Source organism: Ipomoea nil, unplaced genomic scaffold (assembly GCF_001879475.1).
Source record: "Ipomoea nil cultivar Tokyo-kokei standard unplaced genomic scaffold, Asagao_1.1 scaffold1043, whole genome shotgun sequence".
In the NCBI taxonomy this organism is placed as follows: domain Eukaryota; kingdom Viridiplantae; phylum Streptophyta; class Magnoliopsida; order Solanales; family Convolvulaceae; genus Ipomoea; species Ipomoea nil.
This window is the reverse complement of record NW_017617471.1, coordinates 13,315,395-13,335,745: the sequence shown is the minus strand read 5'-3', so window position 1 is coordinate 13,335,745 and position 20,351 is coordinate 13,315,395. Positions and strand designations below refer to the sequence as shown.

Here is a 20,351-nt window from a genome sequence, read left to right as displayed (position 1 = left end):
TTATTTCCGCATATTTCTAATGAAATACCACATATATTTTTCAAAAAAAATAAAAAATTAAACTTACAATTATAACAAAAATTAAGTAAACATATACTATTGAAATTAAAATTTTTATTAATCATCGATATAAATTTTTTAGTAGTGATTAAAATAAATACAACTTTATGTACGGAGTATCAATTTAAATATATAAACCCTTATTACGATATAGAGTTTTTTGTAGGAGGGTTTTGAAGTTAAAACCTAGAGGAGTGCTGAACAGAGATTGAAGTTTCTTCCCATGGCGTGGAGGCAATTCTTTTCCCTCAACAGAAGATTTCCTATACCATCAAATGCTGCACTGTCACCCTTCGCAGGGTTTTCTAGTTTCTCCTCCAAATCCAATCAGTACATAGGTATGATTTGTTGGAAATCAATACATGATAAAACATTTTTTCTTTTCTTCATTTCGCTATATGCTTATGTTTTTGGGTAATTTGAAAATGTTGCAGTGAAGGTGGGGATTCCAGAGTTCTTGAACGGAGTGGGGAAAGGGGTAGAGACCCATGCCGAAAAGATTGAGTCCGAGATCGGAGATTTCCAGAAGCTTCTGGTTACTCGAACCCTTAGGCTCAAGCGTCTTGGCATCCCCGTAAAGCATGTAAGTTCCCTGCAATGCTTCTCCTTTTGCTATAGATTACATTTTTTATTTTTTTATTTTTTGTCAATTTCTGTATTGTGTCCTTGGAATTGTAATGGCCATGATAATTATTTCTGAAAATTTTGACATATCTCTGGTTTTCTTTTCTTTCTGAACCAGCTTTGCAACTAGGGTAACTAAGTGATTCACCCCCCTCTCCCCCCCCCCCCCCCACCCCCCCACACATTATAATCCCCTGTAGAATTCAGTTGGTTCCTCTTTCAAAGTCTTAGTATTTTTACTTACAAAAATGCTTTTCGAATTGGGAGTTCTACAAATATCTTTTGATTATCAGTAGTTGTCCTTGCTGCTATGAATTTCATATTGCCTATTTGCCCTTTGCTATCTAAATTTTTTCAGTGTGTCCCAAAGATTAATAATGGGCTTAGTTTCAGACTAATGTAGCTACCAATAGAATGATTTGATGCAAAAATTGATAGTGGGCTTACTAATTCTGGTCCCTTAGACTTTATTTCTTATGCACATGCACCCCTAAACTAACAAGGGTGTAACAGGAATAGTGCTGTAATGCCCATGACTTTGGGATTTATGTAGTTCCTTTGCGTTGGATGGAAAGTAATTTATAAGGTACATGAAAACAAATAGATAATATCCCTGTGCCAAATTCAAATCTGTGCTGAAATTTGCAAAAAATGCTAATTGGCCAGTTGATGGACGGTGATGTTTCCAGTTGAAAATTTAGCCTAGGTAAGTAGGTAATTTATTGATGAGCTAGGTCAGGAATATATGGGATTGCCTGTAAGGAGTATATATGTATATTGTTTATACTTTATATACACCAAAATTCAGCAGCAAGTATCTTAAATTCTTATTTCAAAGGGTCATTGTGATTTTTGAATATATAGTAAGCCATAACACATGCTTTTCTTCAAGCTTGACCTTGAATCCGGTGGTTGTTCCAAGTAGTGCATTGAAATATTTTCTAAGACTACTCTTGATTGAAGTCTGAAAGGAATGTCTCTAAAGATTGTATATCCACCCTCATGGAAGGACTTTAATGTTTATATAAATGTTACAAATCATCATTTTCCATATAATACATTAAGTGTAGACAACATGTTTTGTGTCTCTAATGTTTAGGTATGGGTTAAGAAAGAAAGCAACAAGTTTATACTGAAACTGAAAAAAATTATTACTTTGATATATCACCAGTATTAAAATTTGGATCATGATATTAACCAGAATGGTTGATCTTTCAAGATCTACTGTTGAATGTCACAATATTCTGTAGTTCTGAGCTAAAGGTTGAAGATGAAATACTGTTTGAATTCATTGCATTATACGGAGCATAAAGTATGGCTAAAAATTATGTTTATCAGATCAATTTCAAATTTCAATGAGAAATTGTGGCATCTATGTGGCTAGCTGCTCAAAATGCCATGATTCAATGAAGAACAAGTAGAAACCCTTATAAAAATTAAGACAACACGATATCGGGAAATGAGTGAATAAGAGTAGTCTGGCAAAAAGTGAGGTGCTGAACAGTAAATTGTGGCAGTGTTCCACCAGGAGATAAAGACCCTCAAAATAGCAGCAATTTCCATCCTCGCATAAATGCAAAAAAAAAAAAAAAAAAAAAAAAAAAAAAAAAAATCCCAATGCGCTTGTTTACTGTAGCAATGAATAGTAGTGAGCCTATATATTTTTGGCCTTCTGTCTTATAATGTCTGTAATTCCACCATTTTCCTGACATTTTTTTTGGAAAGCACTTGTTTGTGTTGCTTTCCATGTTTGTGTTGATTGTCCATGGTGTTCTCATGTTTCTCATTGTCCAAGTATTAAAGCCTTCCAAAAAACAACACTTATCCTGGGTTGATAGAAGATAATAGCTAGCCTTCGTTTATCTAAAAATATTCTGAGTTTGTATGTTGCTTCACAATTTAATAGAGTTCCTTATATGATAACAGTGAAATATGTTAATCGTCAAATGACTTTAATCTTGAAGATAAGTTTCAAGGTATACAGTCCCCATGGTCATTGAAGTCAGATTATACTTTTGAATAGAACTCCCAGTTTTATTAATTATAAAGAGGCCCTTTAATAAAAATGTAAGATTCAGGAAAAATTTCAATGTAATGTCACAAAAATAGTTATTTAGGGATTGTTTTATTAATTATAAAGAGGCCCTTTAATAAAAATGTAAGATTCAGGAAAAATTTCAATGTAATGTCACAAAAATAGTTATTTAGGGAATACCACTGATTAGTTGTGAACAATGTTGCAGAAGGCGCTAGGCGCTAGTCGGGTACCCCGGGGGCGCTTAGCGCCTAGGCGGTCGAGTAATTCGAGTAATATCGTTTCTGCTTTTTCCACTCAGGGCTATGAGTTGTTAGACTATTATAATCCCACAAACTAGTCAACTACATATGTTAGATGGTTAGTTGAATACATGGTTGAGGAATATAGAAAAGGAGCAATCGAGCAGGTAAAAAATACCATTTGGCCAAGTTGGGCGCTGACTCAGCCTAGTTGGGTGCCAACTAGGTGGAGTTAGGCGCCCAACTCGGCGCCTAGTCAGTTGGTTAGTCGGCCAGCCAACTAAAACCCGCTTAGGGCTGAAATCGCCTCGGGCTGAAACACTGGTTGTTAATAGGCTAGCTAATGCAAGAAATCACATGAGTTTCTCAGGAAAAGAAACCGAACCACTGCTGAAGGATATCATTTTTACTGCAGTGGAGGTGGTTGCTAGCTTCTGATGATTTGTTTTATTAGTTATTTTAGAACTAAACTTCTTCTAGGTAAATTAGTACGTAGTATATGTTTCAATGCTAATATCTGTACCTTTATTGCTAATTTTTATATTCGTATCTCACTTTCACAGCCCACTGTAATGATACTGCTTTTTTGATGTTTCAGAGGAAACTAATACTGAAATACACCCACAAATATAGACTGGGACTATGGAGGCCTAGAGCGGAGCCTGTGAAATCCTAACAACGCTTTCGATAACTGGCCACCCCACACATAAGTTTATTTGACGAATGCGCTTTGTAATATTTACTGCTCTGAGCTCGAGTAAGAGCTTAAGTTATTCAGGGAGTCTAGACCTTTTGTTTAGTAAATCTGGATAAGGAAAGCATGCACTATTGGACATCATGCTTTGGCTTTACTTGTGATTCTGGTTTTTCATGAATTGTCACTTTTGGTCTAAACCACAGAAACAGTTTACTTCTTCATCTTGGCCCTTCATTTGCATCAACAGAAGATGAGCTGTGAATATGTTAATTGCCTTGATGAAATTAAAAGAATTCTAGATTTGAATTTGATCATTGGAAAAGCAAAAATTAGTTAATGAGCAAATACCAATTTTGGTCATTGTTACTAAAATGACAGTTTTGGTCCACATGTTTAATTTCTACCAATTTTCATCCATGACTATTATTTTAGTACTAATTTTCATTTATTATGACTATTGTTTTAGTGCCAAAGTTTTTCACTCCAGTCATCCTCCGTTTAAGACATGCCGAAATATGAAATTATGAAGGGTATTTTTGTCATTTTCAAATTAAGATCTCAATTTGAATATGAATGAAGAGATTTAAGTTGTAAGATGGATTCCAATTCGCAATTCTCCTCTTCATCTTATCTTAATTTGAGGAGGAGAACTGCGAATCGATCTTAGGATTTAAATCCCTTTATTCACGCTCAAATTGGGATCTTAATTTGAAAAGGACAAAAATACTCTTTATAATTTTATATTTCGGCATGCATTAAACGAAAGGGTAATCGGCACGATTAATTTTGGCAGTAAAAACAATAGTCGTGGATGAAAATTGATAATAAACCAATAGTCATGGATGAAAATTGGTAAAAATTAAATATGTGGATCAAAATTGTCATTTTGCTAAATACTCGTGGCACCAAAATTAGTATTTGCTCATTAGTTAATGGTTTCAAACTGATTCCTATGCAGGCTGGCTAAAAGTCAGTCTACACTCACTCCAAATGGTTTAAAACCTACAAATTCTACAAAGTGACATTTGTACATGGAAGTAGTATTTGCTAATTCCTAAAATTTTCCATCCTTGTTCCTTCGAGAATCCTATCTCCAACAAGCTCGATGGAGGATTGTTCGTTAGGGCTTAGCTCACTGGTTCAATAGATGTATTTGGAGAGACGGAAGAGGCATCATCTATGAAAAGGCAGACACCTGAAAATTAAAAACCATACCTTTCTGCTCAATCCATAAGTTATGGTCCAATGCTTATGAGAATGGATATTCAGATGGGCAAAGTAACTGAAAAACATATCCCTGCTGTTAGTGCAGGCCATTCTTACTTCAATCAACAATTTATAACTGTGTCTGTTTGGAAAGCAGGAAAATAACTTCTAGAAAATGTTTTCTGAAAAATGACTCATTTTCCAGAAAACATTTTCCTTTCCAGTCTTTGGTTGCATTTTGGAAAACTTGGTGTGTTTAGTTTATTTTCTGAAAAATGAGTAGAATTGTATGTTTAAACATTTTGGCGGAAAATGACTTCATTTTCCCCAGTTAACAGAAAATGTTTTCCGTTGAATGGATTTTCCTATTGCATCCAAACACTGAAAACTCAGAAAACATTTTCCCGAAGTCATTTTTCGGATTTCTAAACAGACCCTAAAACAAAAATCATTGACTCAGTTATGACAAAAGGCAACACTAAACGATACTACTATCAATTGTCCATAAGAGTCAACAGGGTAAGATGCAACTTGAAGTTAAACCAGGTAGTCACATAGCTAGGCTAGATTGGGGGTACAAAATATACATAGTACTAATATCGGTAAGCAAATGTGTGTGAGTTATACTAGAGAGATACTAAAAGGTTCAAGGTCTTGAGGGCATTTGTACCGTGAAATATAATTATGAAGAAGAACAGAATCGTGATCCCCATTGCTACGATGTTAGTTTTTGATGACGGCGTCCTGTCCTTCATTTTCTTCAACGACCTAAGGCGCTCCATCCTTTTATGCTTCCGTACTGTCATCTCCGAGATTTCCTTAACGAGTTTAATGTCAGCGGGATCCAACGAGGGACCTTTGGGAGGTCTAGGCGGCTTTGAAGGCGGCTTTGGCTTCTTTAACTTCTCTTTACTTGATTTCTTCCCTCGGGGGGTTCCCTTATTGTCCTTCAATTTAGTCGAGTGAATCTCGGTTATTTCTGCACTATTCTTAACCGAAATGTCATCTGCACTCGTAGCCTTCTCATTCGAATGCAAACCGTCTTGATGTGAAACTATCGGCTCTCCCAACAACCCTCCACTCCAAGATCTGTGCAACAATCTCACCTCTTGAATTTCACTTTCATTATTCTCTCGAACCAATCCCCCACTCTCCAAATCAACGTCTCTATCGCCTCTTCTAGAATCCATATCGTCTCATCTCAAACAGCCCTTGGGTAATGTTACTACGCAACTCAAGCACGCCATTTGAAGTAACGAAACATCACACGCCCTGCGCTCCTCGCGCTACGATATCTCACTATCTGCAACATAGTTACCAAAACTTCAAATTTCAAACTCGGGATTAAAAACACACTATCTATTCACTTCAAACTAAAGAAACAAGAATGTTTCTTCCTGTGTTCCTAGTTTTACTTTGGCACTAAACCCAAACTTGTATACAATGGCTAATGGCTACTTTAATTTATGCTAATAAACAAAGTTATCATAAGCAGCAACCACAAAAACCCTAAACTTTTTGCCTTCTCCACTATCTTGAAGGTTCATATAGCATTCATTATATGCATTAACATCTGAAATAACAACACGAATTTAGAAACTTTTTTACTTTTTTTTAATCAAAAGGGATCTAGGGATAAAGAAATGGCCACGCTATTAACATGAGAAGCATCAAAATCATAATAATAAAACGAAAATGATTTTTTAAAAATTAAAAATCCAAGAAATTGCAAATGAAATGTGGGATACTTGAATTCTTTTAGAATTTTCTCATCAGAGTTACAAAATAACAGATTAACGGCAAAAGCATGCGGTGGAAAGTTTAAGGAAAATATTCAAATAAAACAGGAAAAAGATGAACAAGCTCAAATGTTATGTGGGCAATACTAAGAAAATGAAACAAAAGAGAGAATGGGTATCAAATATCGGAGATTTTAACACAATCAGATGTATCAAATGCAGAAATTACATGCCAAAGCTCTCATATTTAAATGGGAAAAATCTCTTGAAAAAAATAAAAATAGAAAAAAGGGAAGAAAAGAAGATTTCTTGACATACATGGTTGTTGGTGACGAGACGGAGAGATCATCGGCATTAGGCAGCAAAAATTAAAGAAATTTTGATATGGGTTTCCGTTTCATTCGATTTGAATGCAGAGCTGCAAAGGTCGTAGGGAGTGTTGGTTTGGTAAAATGATGTTCGAATTTGAATCCTCAATCCAGGCCAGCAATTCTGGGCTTACTGAATTTGGAATATTTTAAAGTATATCCTCCCTAGTCTTTACTTATTTATTTTTCCATATATAACTAAAGGCCCAAGAGCCCACATATAACATATTCAATAGTTATTGCACAATCATTATTGTATGGACATGGTCCACACAAGTTGTGTGGACCATATTTTGTATACTGTAAAATAATGTATATTCAATACAAAAATTATGTACATTCAGTACAAAAATAATGTACATTGTATTAAGGTGATATACATTATTTGTGTACTGAGTGTACATTATATTGTATAATGTACATTCAGTACAAAAACAATGCACTTTTAGTTATGGTCCACATAACATTGTGTGGACCATGGTCCATGCAATAATTTGCCGTTATTGCATGAACCGTGGTTCACACAGCTGTGTGGACCACAACCCAAAAACGATGTCGTTTTGTTTAATTTTACTTTTTTGTGCGCCTAGCTGCAACATATATTTTTATAATCATAATATACATTATTCTAAACATAATGTACATTATTCTAAAGCATAATGTACATTATTTTAAAACATAATGTACGTTATGTTACCCCAGATGTTTCATTATTCTAAACACGTAATGTACATTATTTTAACACATAACGTACATTATTTTAACACGTAATATACATCATTCTAACACATAATGTACATTATTTTTAGAGAAAAGGGTCAAATAAGCCCCTAAACTTTACCTCAAAAGTTAATTAGGTCCCTAAACTTTTAAAAAGTACAATTAAACCCTCAAACATGTCAAATTAGGTCAATGAAGCCCAAAAACCCAGTAAATGACATGTTATTACAGGCCATTTCAATTCCGGCGATCGGCAAAGGCAAAGCTGTCGCCGGTCACCTTCTATTGGTCAAAGCGACCAGAAAGGTCGCCTTCTTAGGCGCTCTAGTCGCCTTCTACAATAGAAGATTAGAAGGTGACCAGCGACGACTTTTTTGCCGTTGTTGGAATTTGTCGTCGGTCGCGGGAATTGAAATGAGCTGTAATAACGAGTCATTTATCAATTTTTGGACTTCATTGAACCCAATTTGACATGTTTGAGTTTTTAATTGCGTTTTTTTTTTTTTTTTTTTTTTTTTTTTTTTTTTTTTTTTAAAGTTTAGGGGCCTAATTGACTTTTGGGGTAATGTTTAGGAGCAAATTATTGAATGGACCATGATCCATACAACTTGTGTGGACCATGAATATAGGGTACATTTTTAATATACTAAAGGTACATTATTTGTGTACTGAAGGTACATTATTTGATAGTATATATAAAATAATGTACTTTTGGTACTAAAATAATGTACCTTCAAATAATGTACTTTTAGTATACAAATGATGTATCTTTAGTATATTAAAAATGTACTTTTTATTTATGGTCCACACAATTGTGTGGACCATGGTTCATGCAATAATGATTGATGTTTAGGGGCTTATTTGACAATTTTCTCTTGTTTTTACTCATAATATTCACCACGGTCCATACAATAACTATTGTAGTAATATATTTATTTGGGAACAACTAACACTTCTGAGTAGGGGGTGCATCGGTCGGGTCGGTTCGGTTCGGTTGGGCGGATGGGCAACCCTTTCGGATTTCGGATATTATTATGTAAATCCTATTTCGTTTTTTAATTTAAGAAATCTATTCGGTTTTACTAAATATCGATTTGGGTCGGTTCGATCGGATATCCGAATTAATTTCGGATTGTAGGATAATAATGAAATTAAAGAAATAACTACAAAATTGAACAAAACACTTTAAATATAAAAAGTTAATATCACATACATGCAATTACAGATTACTCTAACTGCAATTACATGCAAAAAAACTACTGAATATGCAATTAAGTCAATAAATTATCCTTGCAAATTGCAATTACATGCCAAAAAAGTACTGAATTTTCCAATGTAGTTCCTACTTCCTAGTCTTTCTAGAGTTCCTATTGTTCTTCATCTTCCTGTAAACACTCAAAACTTAAGCAAAGTTAGCAATAAGCCAAATAGCAAAAATAAGTTATTGAGCAACAGAATATCATTAGACAATTATAAACTTGGCTCAGTAAGCTTTTTATCCATATCAAAGTTAGGATTAAGGGGAAATTGCTACAGCATCCCCATGAGGATGGAGCAACATACCAGCTTAATCCCTTATTTTTCAGATCATTGGTGGAAGCTTTCATCATGGCCATAATATAATAAAAGTATAAAACATAATAAAATAGTAAAATGTGCCAACTTACCAACAATGTAACAACTTACAATGGTAGCAACTAATTAAATTAGTTACCAAGCCAGCTGCAAGCAAGCCTCATGAATAACAGGCAAACAGCATAAATGCATTACATAATACATTCAAACAGAAACAACAGTATAAAGTATAAAGTACAAAGCATAGCATTACAGGAATTGTAGCAAGTGTAGAACCACCACTCCTTCCAGTTCCACTGCCACCATCAGTACCAATTTCTGCAACAACAAAAAATTAGAATAGAATGTAAAAATTATAAGGAAAATAGGAAATAACAAATTGTAAAAAAAAATTAGAATAGAATGTGTTACCTTGTTCAAATCTCTCCAATTCCTCTAGATTTTCCTCAATTGATAATGGGGTATTTGGTAGCCTAAGCCAATCTTGAGTACAGACCAAAGCTTCCACAATTTTAGGAGTTAATAAACTCCTAAAAGGATCCAAAACCCTCCTAGATGTACTGAAGGCAGATTCTGAGGCAACAGTAGATATTGGTATAGCTAAAACATCCCTAGCTATCTTAGAAAGGATAGGAAACCTTTCAGCATTCAACTTCCACCATCTAAGTATGTCAAAAGAAGTTTCCTCTTCAACTATTGCCTCAGCAAGGTAAATTTCTAACTCTGTTTTTTTCATTCCCCCACTCTCCATTCTTTGTTTCTTAATCTGTGACTTTAACAAATGTTGGGGCCTCCCAACTGTAGACTGTGAAAAATCAGTAGGAGTACTGACAGAACCAGTAGTGGAAGAAGCAGGAGTAGAGGCAGAAGTAGAGGCAGCATAATCATTAAACAACTCTTTCAAGGCTGCAATCACTTTCTCATAGCAGGGTTTACCTTTTACCTCACCATACATGTGATTCATCTGTGCTGCCATGTACTCTAACTTGTCTCTTGGGTCTAGAATGTTTGCAAAGAATATCATCAAGTTCATTTTATCTATATCCCCACAATATTTCTCAAATTTAGCCTTCATATTTTCTCCCATCAGTTTCACAGACCCTCTAGCTTCCACCATGCCATTCAAGAGGCAGTATAAATCAGAAATTTCAGAAAAGAAAGTGTTAGAAGTGACATATAAAGAACCAGAAATTCTTATTGTCATATCATAAAAACATTTCAAGATCTCCACCAAACTCTTCACAGACTCCCAATCAAGAAAATTAGGAACAACATAAGACAGATCTGATTTGTAGGAACTATCACTTTCTTCAAGTGACTCAAACACTTTCTCATATGTAATTGCAGATTGTAACATAAGATATGTAGAGTTCCATCTGGTTGGAACATCTAGACACAAAGAAGATTTCTATTCAATCCCATTCCACTCAGCCAAGTCCCTAAATTTCTTAAGTCTAGCAGGTGAACTCCTCACATATCTTACAACCTCCCTTACCCTCTTCACAGAAGCATCACATTGTTTCAGGCCATCTTGGACAACAAGGTTCAGAATATGGGCAATACATCTCATGTGAATATACTTGCCCTTCACAGTAGATGTTCCCCAAGACATCAATTTCTTTTTTAAAAAACCTATAGCAGTGTCATTAGATGAAGCACTGTCTACAGTTATACTATACAAATTCCTAATCCCCCAATCAAGCAAACAGGTTTCAAGGACTTTTGCTACAGACTCACCCTTATGTGATGTAATAGGGACAAATGAGATAATCTTCTTGTTAAGCTTCCACTCTTCATCTATAAAATGGGCAGTCACTACCATGTAGTTAATTCTCTGAATAGAAGTCCAAGTGTCAGTTGTAATACTGACTCTTTGAGTGTTCCCCCTAAAAACACATTTCAACTTCAATCTTTCATCTTCATAAATCAGATTGATGTCCCTACTAATTGTCCATCTAGATGGAATCTTAAACCTAGGACAAGCCACCAGAATGAACTTCCTAAACCCTGGACCCTCCACAAATCTAAAAGGCAATTCATCAATTATAATCATTTCAACCAAGGCCCTCCTAATAGCTTCCTGGTTAAAGACCCAAGTTCCTAACTCACCAACAGTAGCAGGAGATGCATCAGAATTTGTAATAGCTTGAAAGGTTAACAGTGATTGTCTAGTGTTTTTAGAGTGGGGGTTTTTCAGACAGCTAACCATGTTGTTTCTCAAGGAGGTAGTACCATGCTTTTTAGATTGACATTGATAAATTTTGGCACAATATATACACTTGCCTTTGATAGTAACACCATTACTATCCTTAATTTTTTCATAATGATCCCACACTTGTGATCTGGACTCAACAATCTTCCTCTTCTTCTCAAGAACTGCAGTAGTAGGTTGCACATTCTGTTGATTATTTGTGTCAACAGTTTGGGCTTCCACCACTGTAGACCCATCAATTGAAGATTTAGAAGATTGACTTCCAGACTCTATGATATTTTCCATCTAAGTAAATGGAATACTATCAGTATAGTGGTCACTACTCAGTGGGAAACATATTGAACAAAATCAGATATTCAGATAGTCACAGAGAACTGAGAGAACTAGAGAAATCCAGAATCAGAAGACATGCACTTCTTAACTTCATCATTTTTCTAAATTTCATAATTCGGACTTTAAGGAATTCACTATTAAGGGTCATACATCCATAAACTTATAACTTATAAGTTATAATCTATACATGCATACAGGGATACAATCACAGTATCACATTAATCACACAAAGTGACAAAAAAATCCAGAAATCAGGAACCTGAAAGCCTGAAGTGTACATTCATCATTTTTCTGGATTTTACAGTTGGTAGTTACAATTGGGGCTTCCACCATTTTCACCAACACAGACAACATCCAACAGCCAATAGGGGTTAGGGACTTAGGGGCTTCCACAAACAATACAGACAAATCATACAATCACAACTAAGTGATTCTAAAAAGTTTCAACAGATTGACATTGTCACAGTCCACATAATCATAGAAACCCTAATCAAAGGATCAAAAATTCACAAATAAGGGACAAGTGACATGTAATCCGGAACTTCTCAACAGATTCACATTGTCACAGTCCGCATAATCATAGAAACCCTAATCAAAGGATCGAAAATTCACAAATAAGGGACAAGTGACATGCCATCCGGAACTTCTCAACAGATTCACATTGTCACAGTCCACATAATCATAGATTCATAGAAACCCTAATCAAAAGATCAAAAATTCACAAATAAGGGACAAGTGACATGCAATTCGGAACTTCTCAACAGATTCACATTGTCACAGTCATCAGAATCATACAATCACAACTAACAACAAAGTATCACAATATATAAGAGTATAATCTAAGTATGTCTAAGATTAGGTTTTAGAGATTACTTCGTTTCTCCAAATCAAACCCCCGAGAACAAAGGGCTTCAAATCCGTGAGACCGTGACAGCACTCTACAATCCACCGCACCGGCCACCGGTCGTCCAGAATAGGGCTTCCACCGGAGACTCACACTCTCAGTGTCTAGAAGAAACTCAGAGAGAACGAGAGAACTCAGAGTCTCACACTCTCACAGAATCAGAGAACTGGAGAAGAAAGAAGTAAGAACTAACTAGGGTTTCAGATTTCAGAGAAGAAAGACGAGAATCACGAGAGAACGAGGAAGCTGTGCAAATGAGTGGAATGACTAGGGTTTCGTTCGAATGCAACATATATACACCGCTTACACGACATCGTATACCTTAGGGTATACGAACTCTTACCCTAATTCGGGTTGTCGGACGGGTTCGGGGGGGTTTTTATAACCCCCAACCCGCCTCCTTCTAACCGGCTTTGTTTCGTGTTCTCGGTTCGGGTATTGTTGTTAGGGTGTATAATCGGGTTCGGGCCGGTTGGGTTTTTCGGGTGGGTCGGTTTTGGCACAGCCCTACTTTTGAGGACAATTATACAATGGACTAGGGTCCACCTTGTAAGGTGGACCCGAATCCAAAATACACAATTTATATACTGAATGTTCATAATTTATATACTGAATGATCACAATTATATACACAAGTTACATACTTAATGTTCACAATTTACACACTGAGTGTTCACAATTTAATACTAAATATTCACAATTTACCTTTTACATTTAGTATGCTAATTGTGAACATTCAATATGTAAATTGTGCAATTTACCTTTTACAAAATTATTATGAACATTCAGTACGTAAATTGTGTAACTTGGATCTGGGCCCACATTGTAAGGTAGACTCGAGTCCACAAAATAATTTGCCCACTTTTGATACTTAACTCGTTTGCCAATTACCTTCTAAATAATCATAAGTATTTTTTTTTTTTTTAAAAAAAAGAGATAAACTCTTCCAACAATCATTACAAAGTGGACCACTAATATAGATTTCATTTAAAAAAACCAACTGCTAATGTATTAATTCTAAATTTAATGAATTACAATTTTACTCCAAATTAATTAGGGTAAGATCTTATGTAAAAAATTAGGGTAAGATCAATACTATTTTTGGGTGTAAACAATGAGTTCGGAAACGCTCTCGACACCGTGCTCGGATGAAGATCTCGATCTTCTTGAGCGTAGCACCAAGAAATCGAAACGTGAGGTAGCCCCAAACAACGACACGCTGGTGATAATAAGCCCCAATGCAAATCCGATGGAGGAGGTGGAGATGGTTCAGGAAACGCCGTTGGAAGATCTGCCTGGCGATGGTGCACAGGCCTCGGCTGATAAGAGTGCAGCGAGGGAGACACAGGTAGTGCCGGCAGGATCGGAGCCACAACAAGCGCAGCCGGTGGTCAGACGTACATACGCGGAAAGCCTTGCCGGATGGATCGAACCTGGACAGTGCTCGCATGTGCCCAGCCCGGATCAGGAGCGAGTGCATGCGGAGTTGATCGCGGAGGAAAACGATGATCCCCTCTGCCCAACGATCAGGCTTACCAAGGAGGAATTGGAGATGATCAGGGCGCCGTGGAGAAAATCACTCATCATCAAGGTGATGGGGCGGAAAGTTGGCTACGCGTACATGCTGAGGCGTCTCATGGCGATGTGGAAGCCGAAAGGTGGCATGGACCTGATTGCACTGGAGAATGATTATTACTTGGTACGATTTGGATCTTTCGAAGATTTGGAATTTGCAATGTATGAAGGCCCGTGGAAGATCCTTGACCACTACCTCATCGTCAAGCCTTGGGAGCCAGATTTCGACCCGATGAACGATACAACAAAAAAAGTTCTTGTGTGGGCGCGGATCCCCTGTATCCCAATGGAGTACTACGACATTATTTTTCTCCGGAAGCTTGGCAACAGGATTGGCCGCACAGTTCGAGTTGATAGGGCAACCAGCTTGGGGGTCCCGAGGGATGTTTGCGCGCCTATGTATTGAGATAGACATGCGAAAGCCAATCATTTCAAAATTCAACTACGAAGGTAAGATCAGGTACGTTGCTTATGAGGGTATTCATTTAGTTTATTTTTCGTGTGGTGTGTATGGACATGCAAAGGAGTCATGCCCGAAGCTGTGCAAGGAACGAGATGGCCAGAAAGATGGAGACGCGGAGGAAGTGACGGATCAAGCGGAGTTTTTGAATCCAGCCTTTGCGCGCACTTCTGCGCCCATTGCGAAGGAAACATCGAATCCCACCATCCCCTTTGGCGCCTGGATGCTCACACCACAGCGGCGAGGTCGCCCGGCGGCGGCGAGCTCCGACAAGATCTCCAGAAAACCGGCGAACCGAGGAGAGACGACGAGAGGTAGAGGCGGATTGATGACAAGGTCTTCTAGATTTGCACCGCTGCGGACTGAAGATGAAGAAGAGGACTTGGATGCGACATCGCCTGTGCCTCCGGAGAACCACGTCGAAGCTGCGAGGGAAACAGAGTTTGAGACAGGCAGTGACGCCAACGCCAACCCACCACCTACCAAGAGCCAATTGAATGCAAGCAGAGGGGATAGCCGCCGTAGACCAAATGTGATTGCGCAGGAAAAGCAGATTTTGAATACACCGGCGCCACCGCAGGGACGAAATACAAATGAGAATGTCGCCGTCTCGGGACCGCGACGACGAACCGAAGGGACACCCAGGCGGGCAGCAGAAGAGGAAGAGCATGTTGTGGTTAGAGGGGAATAAGGAGGCCTAGTGATTCAGACGGCCCGCGTATGCATGGGCAGTGCTGGGGACCACATTCCGTCTCTGGTATGGCAATCGTCAAAAGAGCACCATAGCGACCCTCCGGAGCTCCTAGACGATGAAGGGGACGTGGTAATGGATCTCAGCGGGGTCCAGGCGTTATGCGGGAGTGGAGGTAACGGGGGAACTTCTTGAGTAACCCCGGTTTACGAGTTTTTTTTTTCGTTTATTTATGTTTGTTTTGTGTCTCGTGTTTCTCCTGTTTTTAATTAAATTTTTTTATGGATTGCATTTTTTGGAACTGCCAGGGTGTGGGAGGAAATGCATTCCTTCGTGCACTTAAAAATCTTCTTAATATTTATAGGCCTAGCATCCTAAGCGTTTTCGAGCCAAAGGTGTCCGGAGCTCAAGCGAATGAGATTTGTAAAAAGTTGGGCTTTTCAGATTGGATCAGGGTGGAAGCTGTGGGCTTTAGCGGTGGCATCTGGGTATTCTGGAGGGACCCGGTAAGGCTAAAAATTTTATACACTCACCCCCAGTTTATTCTTATGCAGGTGGAAGAAAATAATCAGCCGCCTTGGCTCATAGCCTCGATGTACGGCAGTCCTACCCACCATCTGCGCCGGAGACTGCGGAAGGATCTTCGGCATTCGGAACGCAACATCACGGGATCTTGGACCGCGTCCGGGGATTTTAACGCTGTTACTAGCAGGGACGAGACAAGCAACTACATTTCATTCTCGGCCCATCGGAGCTCGGATTTTATAAGCTGGATCCAGGAGGAGGGGCTCATTGATTTGGGATTTTCGGGCCCACATCTCACTTGGATGAAAAATGGTGGCGATTGCGCCCCTAAAGGTGCCCGACTGGATCGGGCTCTGTGCAACACGGATTGGAGGTTGCGCTTCCCAGGTGCGTGTGTTACACACCTAGCCCGTTTCGCATCTGACCATGCACCTCTCTTATTACAGGTTCAGGGTGGAAAACATCAACCAAAGGTGGCGCCCTTCGTTTTTCAAGCAGCTTGGTTGACCCATGCAGATGCTCGAGGGGTTGTTGAGCGTATCTCAGACCAAAGCATTATGGACAATACACGTAACTTGGCGGCTGGTCTGTCGGCGTGGAACAAATCTACCTTCGGAAACATATTCAAGCGCAAGCGGATCTTTCTGTCTCGGATTAATGGCATTCAGAAGGTGTTGGCGAGAACACACCACCGCGGCCTTGAGAAGCTGGAGCACAAGCTTAGAGAGGAGTTAGAAGCCACTTTGCACCAGGAGGAACTCCTTTGGTACCAGAAGTCCCGGGAGGAATGGATTTGCTCGGGGGATAGGAATACGTCTTTTTACCATGCAGCAGCTGCCATCCGCAAGTCGCGCACCTCCGTCCGGAGTTTGGTTGACGACACCGGAGTATGGATTACGGAGGAAACAGGGCTCAAGGACCACATCCGGAATTTCTACGTGCACTTATTCTCCGAGGAGGGCACAGGGACCCCACAAATTTCCCGGCTTTACGAGACCTCGACTGGAGGTGTTTCAATAGACAGGTAACCAAAGATGAGGTCTACAATGCACTCAAAGACATGAAGCCTTTCAAGGCTCCGGGGTTGGATGGCTTCCAAGCGGGCTTTTACCAGCACATGTGGGATGTCACCGGGGAAGACATCTATCAGCTAGTACACAAGGCCTTCACGACAGGTATTCTCCCGGATGGTTTGAACGACACTCTTATTGCCCTGATCCCCAAGGTTCAGGTCCCGGAGAATATAAAGCAGTTCAGGCCGATCAGCGTTTGTAACGTGAGCTACAAAATCATCACCAAGACCATTACCAACAGGCTTAAATGCATCCTACCCAAGGTTATTGGGCCGTTTCAGAGTTCTTTTGTTCCAGGCCGACAGATAACGGATAATGTCCTCATCTTCCAGGAGGTCATGCACACCATGCGCATAAAACGAGGGGCTAAGGGATACATGGCAATCAAGCTTGATCTAGAGAAGGCATATGACCGGTTTTCTTGGAATTTCATTCAAAACACTCTCGATTGTGCTGGCTTTACTGGATCCCTAAGGAATCTCATTATGGCATGTATACGCACGCCAAGGCTTTCTATCATTTGGAACGATGATCGACTTGAGCCAATCCGCCCGGAACGTGGTATCAGGCAAGGCGATGCAATGTCCCCGGTGATCTTTGTGTTGTGTATGGATCGGTTGAGCCAGCTCATAGTCGCAGAAGTGGATAGGAAAAAATGGAAGGGTATCAAACTTGCTACTAATGGACCTATTCTAACCCATCTCTGTTTTGCAGATGACATGGTTCTTTTCACGGAGGCTACAATCGAGCAGGTGGAGATAGTCAAGGACTGCTTGGACCGTTTTTTCCAGGCCTCGGGACAGAAAATTAGCTTCAACAAATCACAAGTGCTCTTTTCAAAAAACACGCAACCAGGTCTCGCGGCAGGCATTACAGGGCGGCTAGGCATTGCAAGCACCAACGACCTGGGAAAGTATCTGGGAGTTCCGGCTATACACGGGCGTGTCACCTGTGCAACTCACTCGGATTTGCTCACAAGGATCTCTAACCGTCTTGAGGGGTGGAAAGCGAAGACGCTCTCTTTGGCGGGACGGGTTGTTCTTGCAAGGTCTGTGCTAAACGCGATACCCGCCTATACCATGCAAACAACTTCGCTTCCTAAAAGCATTTGCCTAGAGATCGAAAAGAGAACGAGAAGTTTTATCTGGGGACGTAATGGTACACAAAACAGAATGAGCCTGGTGAACTGGGATCTTGCCACTACGGCACGAGAAGCGTGAGGTCTGGGTCTCAAGCGTTTAAACGAGATGAACACGGCTTACATGGCGAAACTGGGTTGGCGGCTAATAGCGGAGAAAGACAGTCTTTGGGCGCAAACTTTAAGCACCAAATACAGACAACCTAGGGACGGGTTTGCTGCTAGGCAAACACGGAGAAGTACATCGAATGCGTGGCGAGGGATATCGGCAGCGTGGCCACACATGGAGCAAGGATTAATGAGCTCGGTACGGGATGGCAGGAACACACAGTTTTGGATGGATAAGTGGCTAACAACTGAACCGCTGTACGCACAACTCGATGTACCATTATCTCTTCCTGCCCTCTATGCCCCTGTCAGAGACTACTGGGATGAAACGCGGGGTTGGAAGTGGGAATATCTAGAACACGTCTTGACGGCAGAAACCAAAGATAAACTTGCAGGCTACGTTCTCACGGAGGATCTTGTGCCTGACAAGGTGGGATGGAGTTTTGAACTCAACGGGAAATTCTCTATAAGATCCATGTACGAACATCTTGTGGAATCCCCTGATGATGCCATAGACAAAGATTGGCGCAACCTCTGGCGAATCCGTGTACCAGCTATGATATGCATGTTCATCTGGTTGCTGCGGCACGAAAAGATCCTTACTAATGCTGAGCGAACCAGGCGACATCTCGAACGTGCCCGGCAGCGAGAAGTATTTGGGAACCGGTTATGCCCAGGAGGATAGCGGCCACCCTGAACACGATGACTTGGAAGCCTTGGCTAGAGACGAATCTGAAGGGTGAGATAAGTCAGGGCTTTGGGGAGGACTGGCCTGAGAAGTTTTGCATCAGGTTGTGGTGGCTTTGGCGCTGGAGAAATGATGGCATTTTCAACGGCCGGAGAATCCCGGTGAAAGACAAGTTAGATTGGCTTGTCCACTACGACTCAGAGGTCAAAGCTGCGTTTTCCAAGCGCATCCATCCGGAGAAAGGAACAAGGCGGAACCAAGACACTCAGGTGGGGTGGAAAAAACCTGATAGCGGCTGGCTCAAACTCAACATCGATGGAAGCTGCAAGGGCAGCGGAGTGGCAGGCTGCGGTGGTCTCATCAGAGATGAACATGGGGATTGGCGTGGAGGGTTCACTGTCAACATAGGACGTTGCCAAGCTTTGGAAGCGGAAGCATGGGGACTTTACCACGGTCTGCGCATGGCGAACACAAATGGGGTTTCCAAACTCATAGTTGAGTGTGACTCTAAGCGCCTCCTGGAAAATTTCCGCGGGACGAAGAGCGAGGCAGATTTTGATAACAACATTGTAAGGAGGTGTGCAGGAGATCGTAAGGTTTAGTGAAATTCATTTCAACCACGTTTTCCGAGAAGGGAACAAGGCAGCAGATTGGCTGGCTACGGCGGCGCTCGCCCATCAGATTGGTTACCGTGCGGTCCACGATGCGCCTCCGGAGCTGAGTGACATTATTGGTCACGACAAGCTGGTAGCTTTGTTTCCCAGGTGTCTTTGATTTTTGGGTATCCCCCTCCGTTCTGATGTAAAAAAAAAAAAAAATAAAAAAAATTAGGGTAAGATCAGAATCATTGTTTGTCAAGATGATGAGTTAGAATAAGTTCTTATTTTTTACAATGGAGTGTTCACACACCCAATTGGTTCTTCGTTTGTTTTCTAAAAGTATGTTATCATTTGAGTACTCATATATATATATATATATATATATATATATATATATATATATATATATATATAAATATAATTGCACTCAGTGAAGTGCCCAAGAGAGAATATGCGAACGAATCAGCGCGCGACACGTGTTCAGATCTAATGAATTAAAAAAAGTGACATTTTCGTAAATAATTGAACATCGAAGTGCAAGTAAAATGTATTACAATTATTTACGATGTAAGTAATTTTACTTGCACTTCGATATTCAATTATTTACGATAATGTCACCGCATTTTTTTTAATCTATTATATCTGGACACGTGTCGCGCGCTGATTCATTCGCATATTTCCTCCTGGACACTTATTTGCACCTGAGCGCATGCATATATATATATATATATATATATATATATATATATATATATATATATATATATATAGAATAGCAC

General features: G+C 39.7%; 5 protein-coding genes across 8 annotated transcripts; 2 read left to right on the top strand and 3 right to left on the bottom strand.

The window, feature by feature from the left end:
• Window positions 1-222: 222 nt before the first annotated feature.
• LOC109182391 lies at window positions 223-3,887 on the top strand. The gene is made up of 3 exons (XM_019332569.1): window positions 223-398; window positions 495-643; window positions 3,560-3,887. Exons 1-3 carry the CDS (start codon window positions 284-286, stop codon window positions 3,635-3,637), a joined length of 342 nt encoding a protein of 113 aa, XP_019188114.1. The 5' UTR covers window positions 223-283; the 3' UTR covers window positions 3,638-3,887.
• A 706-nt stretch (window positions 3,888-4,593) lies between these two features.
• Window positions 4,594-7,066, bottom strand: LOC109182390. Of its 4 annotated transcripts, none has more exons than XM_019332568.1 (3): window positions 6,922-7,066; window positions 5,535-6,167; window positions 4,594-5,000 (listed from the first exon to the last, which is right to left on the bottom strand). In XM_019332568.1, exons 2-3 carry the CDS (start codon window positions 6,052-6,054, stop codon window positions 4,987-4,989), a joined length of 534 nt encoding a protein of 177 aa, XP_019188113.1. In that variant the 5' UTR covers window positions 6,055-6,167; window positions 6,922-7,066; the 3' UTR covers window positions 4,594-4,986. The 4 variants fall into 4 exon arrangements, with proteins under 4 accessions (XP_019188113.1, XP_019188112.1, XP_019188110.1 ...); XM_019332567.1 differs by having other exon boundaries at window positions 4,594-4,940; XM_019332565.1 differs by having other exon boundaries at window positions 4,594-4,853.
• A 1,967-nt stretch (window positions 7,067-9,033) lies between these two features.
• Window positions 9,034-10,623, bottom strand: LOC109181298 (zinc finger BED domain-containing protein RICESLEEPER 1-like). The gene is made up of 4 exons (XM_019331050.1): window positions 9,678-10,623; window positions 9,520-9,584; window positions 9,406-9,413; window positions 9,034-9,076 (listed from the first exon to the last, which is right to left on the bottom strand). Exons 1-4 carry the CDS (start codon window positions 10,621-10,623, stop codon window positions 9,034-9,036), a joined length of 1,062 nt encoding a protein of 353 aa, XP_019186595.1.
• A 51-nt stretch (window positions 10,624-10,674) lies between these two features.
• On the bottom strand, window positions 10,675-11,763 carry LOC109181297 (zinc finger BED domain-containing protein RICESLEEPER 2-like). Its single transcript, XM_019331049.1, has one exon. The coding sequence runs from the start codon at window positions 11,761-11,763 to the stop codon at window positions 10,675-10,677; it is 1,089 nt and encodes a 362-aa protein (XP_019186594.1).
• A 3,711-nt stretch (window positions 11,764-15,474) lies between these two features.
• On the top strand, window positions 15,475-16,994 carry LOC109181296. The gene is made up of 3 exons (XM_019331048.1): window positions 15,475-15,573; window positions 15,750-15,947; window positions 15,996-16,994. The coding sequence occupies exons 1-3, from the start codon at window positions 15,475-15,477 to the stop codon at window positions 16,992-16,994; spliced, it is 1,296 nt and encodes a 431-aa protein (XP_019186593.1).
• Window positions 16,995-20,351: the final 3,357 nt, after the last annotated feature.

What these genes read in the sequence shown, in the direction of transcription:
- LOC109181298 (XM_019331050.1), bottom strand. Translation starts at nt 10,623, where the DNA reads ATGTTACAATCTGCAATTACATATGAGAAAGTGTTTGAGTCACTTGAA. An exon ending in ATTGGAGAGATTTGAACAAG is followed by an intron (nt 9,585 to 9,677) that starts GTAACACATTCT and finishes TTGTTGTTGCAG; the next exon opens with AAATTGGTACTGATGGTGGC.
- LOC109181296 (XM_019331048.1), top strand. Translation starts at nt 15,475, where the DNA reads ATGGGCAGTGCTGGGGACCACATTCCGTCTCTGGTATGGCAATCGTCA. An exon ending in TAGACGATGAAGGGGACGTG is followed by an intron (nt 15,574 to 15,749) that starts GTAATGGATCTC and finishes TGGAACTGCCAG; the next exon opens with GGTGTGGGAGGAAATGCATT. An exon ending in GGGTATTCTGGAGGGACCCG is followed by an intron (nt 15,948 to 15,995) that starts GTAAGGCTAAAA and finishes ATTCTTATGCAG; the next exon opens with GTGGAAGAAAATAATCAGCC.
- LOC109182391 (XM_019332569.1), top strand. Translation starts at nt 284, where the DNA reads ATGGCGTGGAGGCAATTCTTTTCCCTCAACAGAAGATTTCCTATACCA. An exon ending in CAAATCCAATCAGTACATAG is followed by an intron (nt 399 to 494) that starts GTATGATTTGTT and finishes AAAATGTTGCAG; the next exon opens with TGAAGGTGGGGATTCCAGAG. An exon ending in TTGGCATCCCCGTAAAGCAT is followed by an intron (nt 644 to 3,559) that starts GTAAGTTCCCTG and finishes TTGATGTTTCAG; the next exon opens with AGGAAACTAATACTGAAATA.
- LOC109182390 (XM_019332565.1), bottom strand. Translation starts at nt 6,054, where the DNA reads ATGGATTCTAGAAGAGGCGATAGAGACGTTGATTTGGAGAGTGGGGGA. An exon ending in CTTCATAATTATATTTCACG is followed by an intron (nt 4,854 to 5,534) that starts GTACAAATGCCC and finishes TTTAATTTTCAG; the next exon opens with GTGTCTGCCTTTTCATAGAT.
- LOC109181297 (XM_019331049.1), bottom strand. Translation starts at nt 11,763, where the DNA reads ATGGAAAATATCATAGAGTCTGGAAGTCAATCTTCTAAATCTTCAATT.